This window comes from Callospermophilus lateralis, chromosome 4, assembly GCF_048772815.1.
Source record: "Callospermophilus lateralis isolate mCalLat2 chromosome 4, mCalLat2.hap1, whole genome shotgun sequence".
Classification (NCBI taxonomy): domain Eukaryota; kingdom Metazoa; phylum Chordata; class Mammalia; order Rodentia; family Sciuridae; genus Callospermophilus; species Callospermophilus lateralis.
Window position 1 is genome coordinate 129,208,582 of NC_135308.1, and position 18,000 is coordinate 129,226,581.

Here is an 18,000-nt window from a genome sequence, read left to right on the forward strand (position 1 = left end):
CTGAAGGATTTTGATGAGAGAGGGGAGAGAGAGGTGGAAAACCCATATGATTGTGAGAGGCTACAGAGAGACAGGTGGGAAGAGGGGAGAAACAGGATATCTAGAACCTTCCATTGTTGGGAACTGGAAAAGAGTCATGATATTTAAAGGGGATTCTTAGGAAATGTGGCTGCTGAGCACACAGTATTTTCTTTCCCATGTTCTTCCAAAGACACCTTCAGCATAACAATCTATACAGCTCTTCAGTGTCTGTAGTATGAGATTTGTGGGGATGGGGAAAAACATGGGATTCTGTTCTCGAAGTAATGCTAAGAGGACTCACTTAACATTGCATTTCCAAAAGCACTTTACTCCCTAGAAAACTTACTCTTAAGTGAAATTCTTCCTGAACTCTGAGAAGACTATCATGACTTGATAAATGGGTAAAATCTGGAGTTACCTGGATCTATTTTGGAAAAAAAGAAAAAAAAAACAACTCAGGTGCCTAATGTCTTTTTAAGCTAGACTAGTTGCCACATGCTTTCAGTTGCTCCAAGGTCTGAAAAACAAGCTTTTGTCTCTAGCCTTTTCATTGGACCTGCCTCTGGAAGTCAGTCCTACTCCACCATAATGGAGCTGTATAATCTCTTGCTTCCCTTAAGAGATTTTATCTGTTTGAACTGAGAAGATACACCTAAAGCCTGACATTCCAACGTCTGCAAACTTGTGGAAGATTCTGATGTGCTGCTAGACTTCACTTATGGCCTAAGGATGCCTGGGCATAGATGGAATTTAAACGAATGTGTTCATAGTGCATCATATATTTTTTTTCCCCCTCCAGAATTCTTTCAGTTGGGTGATATAGGTCAGATTCCCTGGGAACCTACTTGCAGTCTGAGGTAGTTTACTAGGGAATGTTTTCCATGTGAGAGACTGAAAGAGGCAGGTTTAGATAAAGGGAGATGCTTATTGAACTGAAATAGGGTTAAGAAGGAGTTTCGGCTGACCCTACAGTGTTTAGTTCAGAGATGACCTAGACTGAGGCAAGGAGCTGGGCCTTCATACCATCACCCACCCATCATTGCATGAGTGTTACCTTTGGGGAAGGGAGTTGAACCTGAGGCAGGGCAGCTCCTTTTGGTCAAGGGCAGTTCTTTTGGAGAAACTTCTGGGCCCGGAACTGTGAGCAGGCTGCTCTCCCTGAAACTGAGGGCAAAAAAAGGTGAGGCCCTCATTCCTGAAAGGGAGGCGGTTGGGATACGGGGACAGCAAGGATGCATGTGGCATCCACTTACAGTTTCCATGGACCACTATGACAAGCTGATGAAAGAGAATCACTACATCCTGCCCTCTACCTTAAAACACAATTTAACACATTCCACAAAATTTCCCAGACAGTTTTTAATAATTACTCCAAGAGTTACTTTCAGTTTGGAGCTTTTGTGCATAGAATTCTTTTGTTTGAGTAAGAATATTTTTTTTCAATATTTCTTTGACCTTCTCCTGATTGCTCTTTAATTTTGCATGCTATTATTACAAAATACAATACTTAAATAGAGGTAGAAACAGTGCTTTTTCTAGAAATCATTATGTTTATGCATTAGAGTAGTCTATCTCACTATACAATCTGAGAAATCTATATCAATTTGTAGATCTAGAGATAGACATAATTAAAGTCCTAGTAGGAAGAATAAATATAAGGGGCCAGTGGGGAGTTGTCATGGCAACAAAAAATCTTGATTTTCCTCATTTTATACCACAAAAGTGTTAACCTTTATGATGCCTTAACATTTTTTGTACATTGTATTCTAATCACTGACCATTTTGTATACAATACTTGTTAAATATGTGGCTGCATTGTTCATACTTGAAATTTAGCTTCTTGATTACATTTTAAAGTATTTTTTTTTAAATCTGGCATTGGTAAATTAAACCCATTCTGCAAGATCCAGTTTTCTCAAGATCAGAATAATGAATGCTGAAGACAGGAGTTTGTTTGTTATTTTTGTTTGTTTGTTTTTTGGCTTTTTGTAATTTAAAATTATTCAGGTTTATAATATATGGAAAATGTAACATGAGAGAAGTGGATATTCTACCATAAGGTCAACATTTTTAAATGTATCTTTCCAGCATCTTTTCTACAAAAGATTTTTTGTTGTTGTTTAGAAAAATGAAATATTCTATAAAGTCTCATAATTTGCACTTTTCATTTAATTCCCATGTGTTTTCAGATTGTAGATATTAATCTTTAGGGTAATTTTAATAGTGTCATTTTCTAGATTACCATAATTAAGAAATCTCTCTGTTAGGTAATTTCTGGTACTTCTAATATTATAATTTTACTATAAATATCTCTATACTGAATAATTTGTACATCCAAGATTAACTCTTTATCAAGAATTCCTACAATAAGAATGAGCACTGTTAAAGATTTTGGTCTTTTACTTAGCTGTCTTTGGAGTTTTTACTAATTTCTCCTCCTCCTCAGTTATCCAGTTCCTTCTACTCTCACCTTCACTTCTGATCTTTCATTAGGCAAAATTTTAAATAAAGATACTAGTTATTTTAATCTTTAGTTTTTTTGATAATTTTGTGAAATTAAACACTTTTACTAATTTTTGCTTTTTGTTTTTATAAAGAGGGAGGGGAATTTGTATTTCTTTGGAAATTGCTTAATCACATGCTTTCTGCTGAATTTACTTTTAGAAGAGAATGTATGTTTCCATCCCACAGTGAGCTTTTTTAGGGGGGAGGGGGGCATATTTGAGAATGCTAAATTCCACTTTAACAAACCAAACATCTATACCTCTAAAATTAAGTTATCTTTTTCCTATTAGTAAGATGAAGTATATTTTCTATTTACTGGTAAGTTAATTAAAATGAAAATCATAAATACTTCTTTAGTACCAATTTAATTGTTTGATAATACTTAAGTGGTGTTATTAGAGTAGACCAATTGAAAGAACCTGGGATCTGTCAAAAATCTGTGAAGGACAGATCATTTGTCTGGAGAGTCACGTATCAGTCTTTTTCATAAATTGAGAATAAGTGGCTCAGTGGTAGAGCACTTGCCTAGCATGTGTGAGGCACTGGGTTTGATTCTCAGTACTATATATACATAAATAAAATACAAGGTCCATTTACAATTTAAAAACTATTTTTTAAAAAAAAGGAATAAGTCACTTTTCAGGGCAATATGGTAATTGAAGTTACTATACTTAAATATTAATGATAGTGTTTTGACACCTAGTAGGTACCTAATGACATCTTTAGTTATTAGCCCCATCAGTGCTATTGTAGCTTAAGAATGTTTATTCTGTCATGATTTTTCAAATTGTATGTTTGAAACCATTAGTGAATTATGAAACTAAGGAACACCATTTGGAGGTACAACTAAAATTTTTAGTGAAAAATAGAGTAAAATTGAATGTGTCAGGGTATTTTACAATAGTAAATTTGTTTATATTAAATTGTTCAGTATATAACATGCAGGCAGAGAGTGTATACTAGATCACATTGTAAAATGTAGTTCTTATTATGAGTTGTATTTAAGAGCTCCTTCAACAAAACATGTTATTATTAGATATTTATCTTATTGAGTACAATTCCCTTAATACTACAAATCCCAATTCCAGTAATTACTATTGTACAACTTCCAACCACATGCATAACCTCCCTATACCTTAGTTTCCTCACCTATGAAATGGGTTATAATTAATTCTTTCATGGGGGTAGTATAAGAACTATGCTTTAATATTTCTAAGTCGCTCTACAAGTACTCAATGACTATTAGTTTTATTTTATCAAAACTTGAATAAAATATTTTTTCTGAATAATCAGGCAATCCTACATGCACTAACAAATATAAAAGAAAATAAAATTGTCACCATAGTCAAAACTAGTTTTTCTATTCATAAAATGCTTCTTGATAAACACCTTATTTCCATAATATGAATTTTTAAGAACCACATAACTATTGTTAGCTTTATTATTTATGAGCAGTATTATCTATCTCATATTTCAACATACAAAAGAATAAAAATAAAATATTAAACAGCAATTAGTTTTCCTTTGTCGATATAGTTGATCCTTAACTTCTTACCATATTTTTATATTTTATGAATACATTTTTAAATTTCACAGTGATCTGCACTGATAAGAGCCTTGTCTATATTTCTTATAATCATTTCTTAATTTACAACAAATTAGAAATGTTAGGGATAATTGGATGGCAAGAGTTAAAAGTTTACTGCTTTTACTTCTATGTTCAATACCTTCCAAGGACACTTATGTCTACAAAGAATGTAATTGGTAATTATGGAAACAATTATTTTGTTTTCTTAAAAAGATGAGTTAACTTCAAGCACATTTTCTAAATATTAACTCTATTAAGCAAAAGTGTTATTGTTTCCATAGCTCTATACTATTCCAAATATATGCAGAAATGTCTTATATTCCATAATATGTTGGAGCAATATGCAAAATCGATATCACTATTGTATTTGGCTATATTTTCTTGACCTTCATTATTTCCTTTAAATTCTATAGGAAACCATAATTCCTCAAATATCCTCAATAATCCTGTATAGATAAGAAATAAAATGAATCACAATTGGTGATTCTCAAGGCAGAGGAAGAAGTTCATTTTTAATATACATACTAATATTTCATACATATATTTGAATATTATAATTTTGGTCTGACTCATGAAATATAAAGTCATGACCTCATCAGTATCAATAATTTTATCCAAGTTGTACCAAGAGTACAGATGGGACTTGTAAGTTTTTCAGGGACACAGGTTCCTAAGCTAAACAGGATCAGGAAAAGCTTTTGAGAAATGAAAAGTTTCCACACTTTGGGAAATTCTGGGCTGCTAAATGCTAATAAAGATAATTCATGGAGACATGGATGGGTGTATCGATGAAACAAATTTATATGATAGATACCTGCTGAGCTTAATCTTTGCATAGATTATCTCATTTTATACTCAAAATCCTTAAGTAGTTGGCCTGATTATACTCATTTTTCCAAATGAAGAAAGTGAAAGAAGAGATCTGGATTTGTATCTTTCTGATTCTATCCCTTAGGAATATATTACTAGCTAACAGCAAAAAACTAAAGACTTAGAAAAGAGAACTAACCAATTATGGAATAAAAATTGATTATCTTTGTATACATTAACCTCAGCCATGATCTCCTTCCAAGAGATCTAAAATCTCTGGATTTTGATTAAGATTTTAATAATGCCATCCACCTAAGATTATTCTATTTCAGTTATTCTTTCAGTAAATATGTAAGTATCCATAATTAATTCATAAAAGGTTTGCATTCTATAAAAATCCTTTATGTGTTTGCCTGTTACCTGCATTTCCTGGCAAATCAAAAGGTCTCTACCTGCCCATCAGATTTCCTGTTGTGACTGTGAAGTTATTCCTGCCCTGACCTGTTTACATTTATCTATCTCTGCTCAAAGTCACGTCTCCTTTTTCATCAGCATGGCCCAAAATTTTAAATCACACAGTTAAATTTTAAAGCCCCAAATATTTTTGGTTTGCAGAATATGAGTTTATTTCTACTCCTTTAGAATACTTTTCGTACATTTATATAACACCTCACATGTGCTATACTTTAAAAAAAAAAAATGTGGAAAGGGCAAGGTTCAGTTTCACATTTCAGAAGGGGTACAAATTAAGAAGTCAGGTCCTTGTCAGAATTAATTTAGCTAGTGAAGAGGACTAGAACTGATGTCTTCAGAATTCAAGACTAAGATATTTTCATTTCCTATCTTAGGATTGTTTTTTAGTAGTTTGAAGATTAAACAAGCACTTAAGATAATTGAATAAATTAACTTAATAAAATAATTCAATGACATGATCAACCTAAATAAATTAAAATAATTACACAGACAAGTCATGTTTCATCATCAGTGTCTTGATAGTCAATGTAGCCAATCATGCCACATTTGCAGTGACCTAAAGAAATCACCCAGCAAGACAAGTGAATTATTGATCAGAGTACTGCCTACAGTAAATTAAAAAAAAAAAAAATGTTTTAAAAGACTGGGAAAAAAAATTTGATATCAATAAGTGAAATCAAGAACTGATTTCTGCATCATGTTCATGATATCTGAGACTGTCAATGTTATAATAGTGTTATTTATAACCATTTAAAAAGTCACTACCATTTTGAAAGTATGCTATGACTCATCACCATTTCTAATACAAATATCTCTTCTTTCCTTTGAGAAGATACAAAGTGTTTAGAGGGTCGAGTGTGTATATTGTCAACAATTGTTTCATACACATTTCACTAAGATACAGGTTAGAAGTTAAATCTACACATGGGTTGTATAAATAAATTACTAAGAGATTTGACAGTTTGCTTAGTATTGTTGGGAGAGAATGCCATTCACTAGCTGCATCTGGTCTTACCCTCTGGAAAAGAACTCTCCACTCACTGTGGTCCCATAAATATTTCATGCACCAACATAAAGTAATATGCTAATGACAGACTATTTAGCCTGTGAGCAGGTGGGACCTGTGATGTTTTCATCTCGGATATACCTTTGATGTGGGGTCAGGTGAGCCATTTTGAATTGCTTTTTCTTTGCTTCCCTCCCCTCACAGTTTCTCTGAAACTAAAATGGTGAGCGAGAGTCATCATGAGGCCCTGGCAGCCCCGCCAGTCACCACGGTTGCGACTATTCTACCCAGTAATGCCACTGAGCCCGCCAGTCCTGGAGAGGGAAAAGAAGATGCCTTTTCTAAGCTGAAGGAGAAATTCATGAATGAGCTACATAAAATTCCACGTGAGTATCCCATATACTATTATCAGAGTAAAAATAAAGGGTTGAAAATTACCTTACTCATTGGTTAAAAAAAGCAGAACTCTTAATCTTTGAATGTTTAAGGTAGTATTCCAATCATATAATGGAATAATCTTACTATTCCATCTTTATTGTCTTTAACTATACTGCATCAATGACAATCCAGTGTATTTTTAAAATCGGTATGTTGTGTTTAATGTCTTTTATGTCTGTTTCTCTCAAGAATATGAATGTTGTACTATAGGTTGTGCTATATATATTTTGGATTTGCATTCATGAAATTATTTCATTATAAAAACTATTCCTAAACTGTAGCTAATATTTACTTTCTCAGTATTGCAAGTTTGGGTTTTTTCCCATTCTTTTTCAACATTTTAAAAATCTTTTGTCCAATTTTGAAATTTTTGTCATCATCAGGTAAAAGCAAAAATCTGAACGTTAAATTTATCTGTATAAGTTTTACCACTAAATCCAATCAGTGGCATTTAATTTTCTTGATTTTTTTATATTTTGTATTGACAGAGAAAATCTTCTTGTACAACATGTTTTGAAGTATATATATTGTGGATTGACCAAATCTGACTAATTGACCAAATCTGACAAATGCATCAATTCACATACTTATCATCTTTGTGCAGAGAACACTTTGCATTCACGCAATACTTTTCAAGACAACAATATATTATTAACTACAGTCACCATGTTGTAGGATATATCTCTTGAACTCACTCTCCCCATCTAACTAAAATTTTGTATCATTTGAACATCTCCCCAACCTACCTCTCAACATTCCCAGCCACAAGTAACCATGAGCTCCAGTTCTTTTCATAGTTAAATTTTAACTGATACATAAAATTTTACATATGAATAGAGTAGTATGGAATGTTCTGATATATTTATACATGGTATAATGTCTGGATTGGGTTAACTTATCTGTCTCCTCAAACATCATTTCTTCATAAAAAAACACTCAAAATTTTTCATTCTAGCTTTTTGAAATGCAAAGTATATAATCATTAAAAAGTCACTCTACTGTGCAACAGCCAGTAAGAACTTCTTGGCTTCTATCTACCATTGCTTAGTACCCATCAATCAACCTTTCTCCATTTCTCCCTATCCCTACTCCACAGCCTCTGTATGAGGCTTCTCATTCAGATGTATAACCCCCCTTCTATGAGAAACTTCTGAGATTTCACATATAAGTGAGACCATTTGATATTTGTTCTTTCTGTGTCTGACTAATGTCTCTTAACATAATGTCCTCCAAGTTCATTCTTGTTATTTCAAATGGGAATATTCTTCTTTTTATAGCTAAATAGTACTCTATTATGTAAACATACTACATTTTCTTTGGCCACTTATCCAGTGATACAAAGTAAGGTTGATTCCATATCTTGGCTATGGGGAATAGTGTTGCAGTAAACATAGAAGTCATGACATCTCCAGAGCATACTAATATAATTTCTTTTAAAAACCTCATTGGAATTTCTTATCTTGTGTCTTTTTGATAATAGGTGATGCCTCCTTAGGGTTTTATTTTACATTTCTTTGATAATTAGTGATGTTGAACATTTTTCCATATACCTGTTTTCTACTTGTATGTCTTCTTCTGAGATATATCTATTCAGGTCCTTTGTCTTTTTTTAACTGAGTGGTTTGATTGCTATTCAGTTTGTTTATGTTCCTCGTATATTTTAGATATTAACCGCTTATCAGATAAATAGTTTGCATATATTTTTACCATTCTATATGTTATTTCTTCACTCTTTGATTTTTTTTCTGTGAAGAAGCTTTTTAGTTTGATAAAATATCCTCTATCCATTTTTGGTTTGTGTTTTTTTTTTTTTTTTGGCGGCGGGGGGTTGCCTTTTTTTTTAAAGTTGCTTAGAGCCTCCCTAAATTGCAGAGGTGACCTTGAGCTTCTGATCTCCCTACCTTATTCTCCAGAGTAGATTGGATTACAGGGATGTGCCACCACACCCAGATTCATTTTTGTCATGATTACTTGTGCTTTGAGGGTCAAAACCAGAAAGTCATGACCCAAACCAATGTAATGAAACTTTTCCCCTATGTTTTTTCCTAGTCATTTCATAGTTTGGGATCTTATATTTATGTCTTTAGTCCATTTTTTAGTTAATTTTTATATAGTGTGAGATAAGGGTCTAATTTCATTCTTCCGTATATTGATATTCAGATTTCTCAATACCACTTATTGAAGAGTCTGCCTTTTCCCAATTATCAGGACCAATTTCCTTCATAAAAAGACCAAAAGGAGTAAAAGAAAAAGCTATCAAAAAATCTAGAAAATAAGACAAAAGCACTTAGACAAACTTTTGCCTGGAATTCCAGAAGTCTGAGGTGTCTTAAGTAGAATGAACAAGGCAGAGTGTGGCAGAAGTTGAATTTGTCTATAGCAAAAGCCATATCATGTGGGGCCTTGTGGAGTATTTAAGGAACTTGGATTTTACCAAGTGAAATACAATGCAGGGTTTTTTGAGCATTGTTGAGCAGAAGTATCCCCTGTTCTAACTTAGGTTTTTAAAAGATCATTCTTGCTCAAGTATTGAAAATGGCTTACATAGGGACAAAAGATAAAGCATGTTATTGCAATAATTTAGATGAGAGATTTTTTAAATTTTATAGGAGTATATTATAAGAATATTGAAAGACCAAATAAAAAATAAGAGGAATCAACTTCTTATCCCTCAGTCATTAGAGACATTCATTTCTCCATCCACTTTTAACAAGTTCAGGTTCATCTGAGACACACTCTTGACAGAGTTGTCAATAACTATCATCCTCTGCAGGAAGATCTATAATAGAGAAGGGTTGGAGATGGTCCATTAAATGAGCCCTACAGTGAGAAAAGCAAGATCTCAGTTCCCTTCTTTGCTCTGCTGCTGAGTTAATGGACTGATATATAAACTCCAGGTATTTTGAGGTTACAACAACCAGATAGAAGCCAAATGCATGTGTTATTGGTACAAACTCCCACTTATAGAATATTTTATTAAACTATCAGCTGTGATGGAAATGTGTTATAGGGACGCAGAGAAAGTAATGAATAATACCAAATCAAATGCATAACCTATCTTTCTTCAACACACTCTCCTCCTCTGGAAGAGTGAACAGTGAGGCACATGGCAAGGCTGATAACCATGTGATGGAAATGTTCCCCATTTATCAGCACAACTTATCTACTCCTCTCCTTTAGGTCTTGCCCAGTGTTGGCTTCTTACTTGGGACTTCCCCAACTACACATTTAAAATTGTATCCCCATCCTTGAGAGCATGTACTGTCTCTAGTCCTTGGTTTATTTCTTACTACATTACTTAGAACCACATTCTATGCTATGTGTTTTATTATTTGATTTAAAATTTTTCCATATCCCTCCAAAACTAACGTAAATCCTATGATGGTGAGAGGGTGGGTCTGTTTCAAACATAATCCAGTTGCTGGGTGCTGGTGCCAAGTACACACAAGGCACTCAATATAAATTTGATGAATGGATGAATGAGTGAATGTCGATTTAACATATCCCAAACCATCCTTCTTAGACTTTGAGGCTTTAAGATTCTGAAAAATTAAAGCCTATTATTAAAATATAAATGTTATATTTCAAGCACGAAGGAAAACATCATTTTAGCACTAAACTATGTTGTCACATTGAAAAAAGCAAAATGTTTCCATTTTATGATGGCAGCCCCTGCATCTCTTAGCCTTTTTAAACTTAGATCCAGCTACTATTTTTTTTTCCTTCCTGTCTATCAGTACGAAAACCATCAGCTGGAAAAAAAAAAATGTGTATATGAAATTCTCTTTTCTTTTGTTACCTTAGCTAATCTTATCTCATTTTTTGCCAAGTCATTGCCCTGTTCTTGTGTCCCTTATTAGGTACTAGAAATCAGACCAGATAATAAGTCTCCCCCTCAGTAGAGATTTGCTTTTGACCAGCTATCTTATTTACTAGAATACTAGAGGACCTGAGTAACACCTACGAAAAATATTATGTTGCTACCACTCTCCTTAATATGATAGAAAAGAACAAGCAAAATACCTAAAATCGTCTCGTGGTAGAGTAAATAGGTGTTAGGAAAAACCATATCATAAATACAGTCATGCAGTTTTAATAAAAGATTGTAACAGTGCATATTTTACACTTTCATTTTAATCCATTACAATTTTTACTGCCTGTGTAATTGAAATTTCTAATGGGATTTGTATACAAGGAACAACACTAAGCAAAAATAAAACATATCCCTAAAATCAAATTCCTTTAGGAGCATATGTTATATAAAGGTTATCACTTTTGGCTTGGCATAATATAGTGTGACACTAATGACAGGTAACAAATTAGAATATTAATCGATTTTGGTCTCTGAACTAAATCGTGGCTATCTGGCAGATGTGTTTTTTGCAAAATTGATAGCAAACAGCTTTAGTCTGTCACTTGAAATTCCCACTTGTAAGAAGAGAGGTGTCACAATGGCAAGGAGTGTGCATGTCATTAGTCAGGTAATCTGCACAGTCCAGCGTGGAACATATTCAAACCAAATTGCCTGATGATATCATCCATAACACCACAGAGCTTAAAAAAATTAAAAGGAAAGGAAATGGTAATGCTAAGCATTTTTATCTTTGAATTCATTCTGCACACTGTTATCTAAATGAAGCAGACAAGGTTTGGGAGAATGTTTCTTTATTTTGCAACTTTGATTTTAATATGACTGGGGCCATGGTTGGTTTGTAAAGCATGAACTCATGTCATCCAAATAGCTGTGATTAAGGTTTTGATATTCATGAGCTTCTTGAAGTATAGTGCACCTTTCCTTAAGCACAGCAGAAAGCCAAATAGCCAAATCCTGACTCTTGGTCCAGAATAAGAGCAAGTGGACTAGGATCGTTGTGTAACTCATGTAGAAAGTTTTGGGACAGACAGATTGATACAGGAATTAAAAGCACAAGCTCTGAGTGCATTCTGCATGAGTTCAAATCCTAGTTCCCCTTCACAGTAGCTATCTGGCCTTGGGCATATTAATTCATCCTTCTGTGGATCCCTTTCCTCCTGTATAAAATGGGAGTGAAAATCTTGCCCCATCTTAGGATCACTGTATAAAAGTATCAATGTATATGAAGTGCTTGGCAGATGTCTGAGTAAGCATTATTTAGATGTTAGCGATTATTGAACTCAAGCTATCATTTTAACAAGTCCACTCCTATTTTAGAAAAGCCCTGTCTTCAGGTCAGTCACCCCAACTGAGAAAATTCCAGAAACTTTGCCATCCAGTATGTGTACCTTGCCTTCTTTAGGCCCGCTGCAGTGACACCCGTGCTAGGAAAGGTGAATTTCCTCTTGGTGTTTCCTCACCCTATCATCTCCCATTTTCCTTTTCTTTCCTTCTTTAATTTCTCTGTCTCGCTCCCTCACTCCCTTTAGCCCACATGTGTGCTCATGGTTCATGGTTCACAGATCAGAAAGTGCCCAGAAAATTACCTACACAGCAGGTGCTGAAGAAATAAAATTTCCTTCCCTCATGCTCTAAAACTTTCTTCCCTTGACCTCCCTTCACTGATCAAACTACCATTCTATCCTCCTCTTTCACAGCTCCACCAAACGTGATAAAAATATATATCCTGGTCCTGACATATATTTCTTCATCTCCCATTAGTGATACAATGTCCTCTGCTCTTATTTTCATCCTTCATGTTCTAAAATTGTTTTCCCTAATGTCACAGGGAATTTACTGATACATGATTTTGAGGGTTGCTATCATTCTTCATTTGGTTAGATATTTCTGCATCGTTATCACTATTAGCCACTATCATCTGAAAACTCTAGGACTCCACTCTCCTTTCCTGCTCTTTCTCCCTCCCCACCTCCCTTATTCTCTTCTCTGCCTGGTCCTTTATTGGTGTCCTTTCTATCCTCAAGTGGTAGAGAATCTTGTTTTCTAAGGTTTCAGTTTCAACCTTCATTCATTCTTATTCTACAATTTTCCCTGGCTAATCCCATTCACTCAGCCATTCAAATAAGAACTCTCACTATTATTATTATCCTTCGCTCCCAGCCACCTCCCCCTGCTTTCAAGTCATGTGAATGTTAATCTGGAAACAACTCAAATCCAGTCAGCACTTCCCTACTCCAGCATTTCTTCTCATGGCTCTTTCCACTAACTCTGACACATTTTTTTTTTTTTTTTTTTGTCATTCAAAAGCCAGTGCCCATGTCACCACCAAAATGGGAAGTTCCATCATTTCTCAAGGCCAGATTGTGAGTCTTCCTCTAACTTTTTAAAGTTCTTCATTTAAATCTCTCACTGTCTCAGTGATCTGGAGTTTTCTGCTTGTCTTTCTCACTACAGGTAAATTTTTCAGGGACAAGGGACCATTTCTTACACAGCTTTGTATCCCCCATACTTTGAAGTTTCTAACACCACAGGCAGTAGTAAAATTGGGATCTGCTGGGTACCATGTTGAGGTTATATCCAATGACAAAGCTCTCATCCAGTGCAGGAGTCAAACAAAGGCCAGGGGATATTTTATTTAAGAATAAATCAATTCTTGCTAGAAACAATTTCTAGAGTATCATATTACAAAAATTATTATTATACCAAGCAATGTGGTCCTTGTACCATACTTGGAGGAACTGGGATCTAGAAAGCAATAGATTATGAAACTTTTCAGCCAAGGATCCTTTTTTCAAAGGAAATACATTATAAATGCTAAAATTTATAAGACAGATAAAGCAGAACCACTGCTGTAAGCTTAAGATGTCTTCCTCACTCATTCCCCAAGACACTTGGGTCAGCAGAAAGGGCATCAGGCTGCCAGGAACACAATTTGAAAGCACTGGCCTTTCGAAATAGCAGGTAGATCAGTGTTAACTCTCAAAGCAGCAGCCACTAAAACTAAACAACAAGTAGTGATATAGTTGGTTAAATATAGTACAAGCAAATATTTATCAACACAGAAAAAAAAATGCAGTCCCATAACTTAGTTTTCCCTCATGTGGCTACAGAATGAGTATGACATCATTGTTCAATGTCATGAACATGAAATTTATGTCAAGAAATTAATTTCAAGAAACAGACGAAAAGAACCTTTCGGAACATACTACAGTGATACACAGCATATGAATTTCAATAATTACTGTAAAAATCACCAGTGTTTATGGAGCATTTAGCATGTATGTGTGTATTGTGCATTCTGTGAAATAAGATTCCATTAAGCCATGTAAAAAGTCTAGTAGATAAAATAATTATTCCCACTTCATAGATAAAAACACTGAGGCTTAGTAATGTATGTGAGTTTTCCAAGTAAATTGTATATAGTACAGGTTGTAGGTGCAGGGTATGGTCAGGAAAATTTTCCAGTTTTATGTTTAAGCCATAAGAGGATATTATGCAGGCTACACATCACCACAACCATCACTTCCTACAACCAGGACTGGAAGCCACTGGTCTTCCTTGTGCCCATTTGGAGGTAAAGGTTGACATTTGCTATTCATCTTTTGATAATTGTTTTAAATGAGTAAATATATGGAACACAAGTTTAATACAGTTCAGAATTTGTCATGGCATTATCTGGCTTAAAAAGCAGAAGTTATTTACTTTGTTTCTTATAGTTCTATTACTGTCCTCATCCAGATAGATTGTCATGTTAATAACTGATTACTCACTGAGCAGTAATAGATTTTTATTTCATTGTGTAAATAAACTCTTTGTCTACAACTCAGCATCACCTGTAATCTGTGACTCACTTATCACACTTCAGAAATAGCTCTTCTTACAATGTGTGAAATTATTCATTGTTAGCCTCTACTACATAGAAATGTCTATAAGAAAAAGGTACATTTCTGACAAAGCATTATTCTCAGAGCAAGTGCTTTGCAATATTAAGTGACTTCATCCGCACAACGCTGAAGGAATCTTTTTGGGATGAGACACTTAAAGATAGGAGTTGTAATTCATCACACCTCAATATAGTGATTCATGCTTCCATTCAATAAACATGTATTTTATTTCAACCTAGCTTATTTCATCATCTTATTTAACTCTTTATTTTAGTTTAAATCTCTTTAAAATATAGGAAATATACTTATGGATGTGAATATTCTGTGTGTGCCCGTGGAATAACCATTAAAAATTTAATCCTGGCGCAGACAGGTCCACTTCCCTTAAAGCAGTGGTTTTTAGCAAAGTTGACACTGCCCCCTACAGGAGATAGTGGGTATTTATTGGGCCAGTGTTAGAACGCTAAAAATACATGGGGGCAGCTCCTGGCATTTAGAGGGCATGTGCCCAGGAGCTGATTCATCTGTAACTTTGAAGACAACCTCATACAGTAAATAATTGTTCTGGATTCTACACAAATTTCAAAATCCCTATAGGAAATACATATAAAAGGAAATGTTTTATATGTATCTGAACCTGGAACTATTTTACATACAAATGTTAAGTATTTTTTCATGTCTCTCATATGTACTGAATACTCTACCTTTTATTACAATATCCACCTAAGTGCTAATCTTTGATTTGCTTCTGATGTGTAAAAAAAACTTGATTGTCTCATTTCTCTAAATGCAAACATCCTTTTTGAAGTTGCAAGCATTTTATTACTTCATTGTCTGCCAATGAAGTTGTACCTGGAGGATTTTTGTGCTGAAATACAAATGACCTTATTAAAAGTTACTGTATTTTTATTTCTCCTTTATATTATATGGAGAAACATACTGTTATTAATTATATATGTAGTTTTATGGTTTTATCTATTATTTTTTTTCTGAGACAGTAGAAAGAATATTAGGAAATACTTGTTATAAAGTGGAACATTGTGTATAACACTGATTTTACACAAGTGTGCAAAGTAACTCTATCAACATCAAGGTAAAAACCTAACAGAAGTACATACTACTGATGGTGCATTTCAGGAAGTTTGTTTATATGTATCCTTGTGGTTTCACTCTAGGAATCCTATTATGCAAACAATTCCCCTAAGAAATTCATACCTTTAAAAAGAACTAGTGTTGAGGGATTTTATAAACTTCCAAAGCATAGGTACTATGGAATGATGGGAAACACATAAAGCCACCAAGTGAATTAAGATCTCAGCTAAGTTGCAAAACCTTATTTAGCTATATTCTATTAGCATTTCAAAGATATTAAGTAAACATGCCCAAGGAAAATAAGGGATGTTAATAGTATTTTGGACATATATTTAAAATATCTCAGGAAAAACCTTGCTGAAATTGCTTTAAAAATATACATGTATATTTTAAAATAGCTCCAAAAGTCTTTCCTTATCACATAACAGTTATGTTGAAAGGAAAAAAAAAAAATTGTCACTCAACAAAACCTGACCACAAAAGCAAATCTATCAAGAAAACAGCAGAATGAAAAAAACTGGGCAACTGCTGTTTTTTTTTTTTTTCCTCCCTCTAATGACTATGTAGATCTTTTATATTACATTGCTGACCTGTCAGCTTTGTGCCAGTTTCCTCTTAAATTGAATAAAGAATTTAGGAGCAGAAACCAGAGGAAAATTATGTGATGTACCATTCTATTTTTAGCACTCGCCTTTATTTTTCTTGGTTTTGATTTTCATTCATGAGAATCCCATAATAAAAGGATTTCAACTTTCCTATCTTCTGAGTCCATATGCCTCTCTGCCTGTCTTTTGAGTGAACTTGGATAACTTTGAAGTAAAGATTAAGAAAATATTGGCCCGTTTAAAGATTTCCCCACCAGGCAACACTTACATTGAAATTGCTGCCCTGGAGAAATTTGAAAAATACTTTCAGCCCTCCCTTTCACTCTTCATTTTCAACCTGTTTTTCACACATCCAAGTTGAAGGAAGAAAACAAGGAAAGGGAGTGGGGGAGAGGCAATAATAGATTACAAATAATAGAAATATATTTAATGGCTGATAGACATGTCATTATTTGAACATAGAACTATAGAAAAGAACCGTGACCTCCGGGTAATAAACGGTAGTTGACAGAGCTACACTGGCCAATGCCTTGAAAATAAAATTTTATTAAAATCATTTCATTTCAGAAGGATTTGGGTCAACAGTAAATAAACTATGGAAGTGGATTAAAAACACTGCCGTCATAACCATATTCTCTAAATTCTTTGGTGTGCTTCAGTAGTCCAAGTTCATTAGCACTTGGTCTATAATGCTGTGCTAATCACTCAGAGATGCTGTCCCCACCTGGCTGAGTAGCCCAGGTCAGGTGAGCACTGTTGGCTCCCGTGAGAGCTGTGTAGCAAGGTGGTCTATAGCAAGGTCTGTCTGGGTTCAAAATCCTGGGTTTTCTATTATTAGTGTGTGACCTTGAGCAAATCATTTAGACTCCATGTAAAATAAGAATAATAAGAGTACTATGTTCTGCTGGGAAGGTGTGATTAGTGAAATATCAATATACATAAAGGGCTGAAACCAATTTCTAGAATATAGTATTGGCCATATTCCAAGTGCCTAAGCCTCTACTGCCTGTTGACACATCATGCTGATGTGTGCCAGTCTGTGAATGCCAGGCTACAGAACCAAGTCAGAGAACACCAACTCTACATGTCCGGGGCCTCAGTGGCATTACCGACTCCATTTTTTCAGCCCAAAGGACTTCTAAATTAAAACATCTTAGCAAGTCATTGACAGCTTTATAGGATGTATTCGGAGACAGCTCTTGCCTGTGTTTCATCCTTTTCTCCAGCTATCTGCCCTTGAAATTGACTCCAGCAGGACAGAAACCTTATTTCATATCAATTCATATCCATGGAGCTTCATGATTCCAGACCTTCCTATAGACTGTCTTCTGTGCCTGAAAGTCCCAGCTAGTCACTGCTTGTCTTCCTGGCTACTCCTCCATACCCTTCTGAACTCTACTCCTGTTCAAGATCTCCCTGTCCCCTCTTCCAACCTCCTCGTCTACTGGTAATCAACACCAGCAATTATCCCTATGCACCAAGTTTTTTGTTTGTTTGTTTGTTTGTTGCATATACTCGTAATTTTTACTTTATATTGTACTTACCTGTTTGTGTTTGTGTCTCTTAACCTATGCAATCTACTTGGGGCTGGAGACTCTTGTCCTGTCATCTCTGTGTCCAGTTTCAGCAAAAAATCTGACTCAATAGTAGGCAGAATCATTCTCCTTTACCTCAAAGGAGTCTGATGATACTATTGAGTTATT

The 18,000-nt window shown here is 34.5% G+C and overlaps 1 protein-coding gene across 2 annotated transcripts in view; it reads left to right on the forward strand.

Moving 5' to 3' along the window:
- Positions 1-6,624: 6,624 nt before the first annotated feature.
- Positions 6,625-18,000, forward strand: part of Syt1 (synaptotagmin 1) — a 196,489-nt gene continuing 185,113 nt past the window's right edge. For both annotated transcript variants that reach the window (XM_076853144.1, XM_076853145.1), the window contains exon 1: positions 6,625-6,790. In XM_076853144.1, the coding sequence (XP_076709259.1) occupies positions 6,625-6,790 (166 nt within the window). The remainder of the gene's footprint in view (positions 6,791-18,000) is intronic.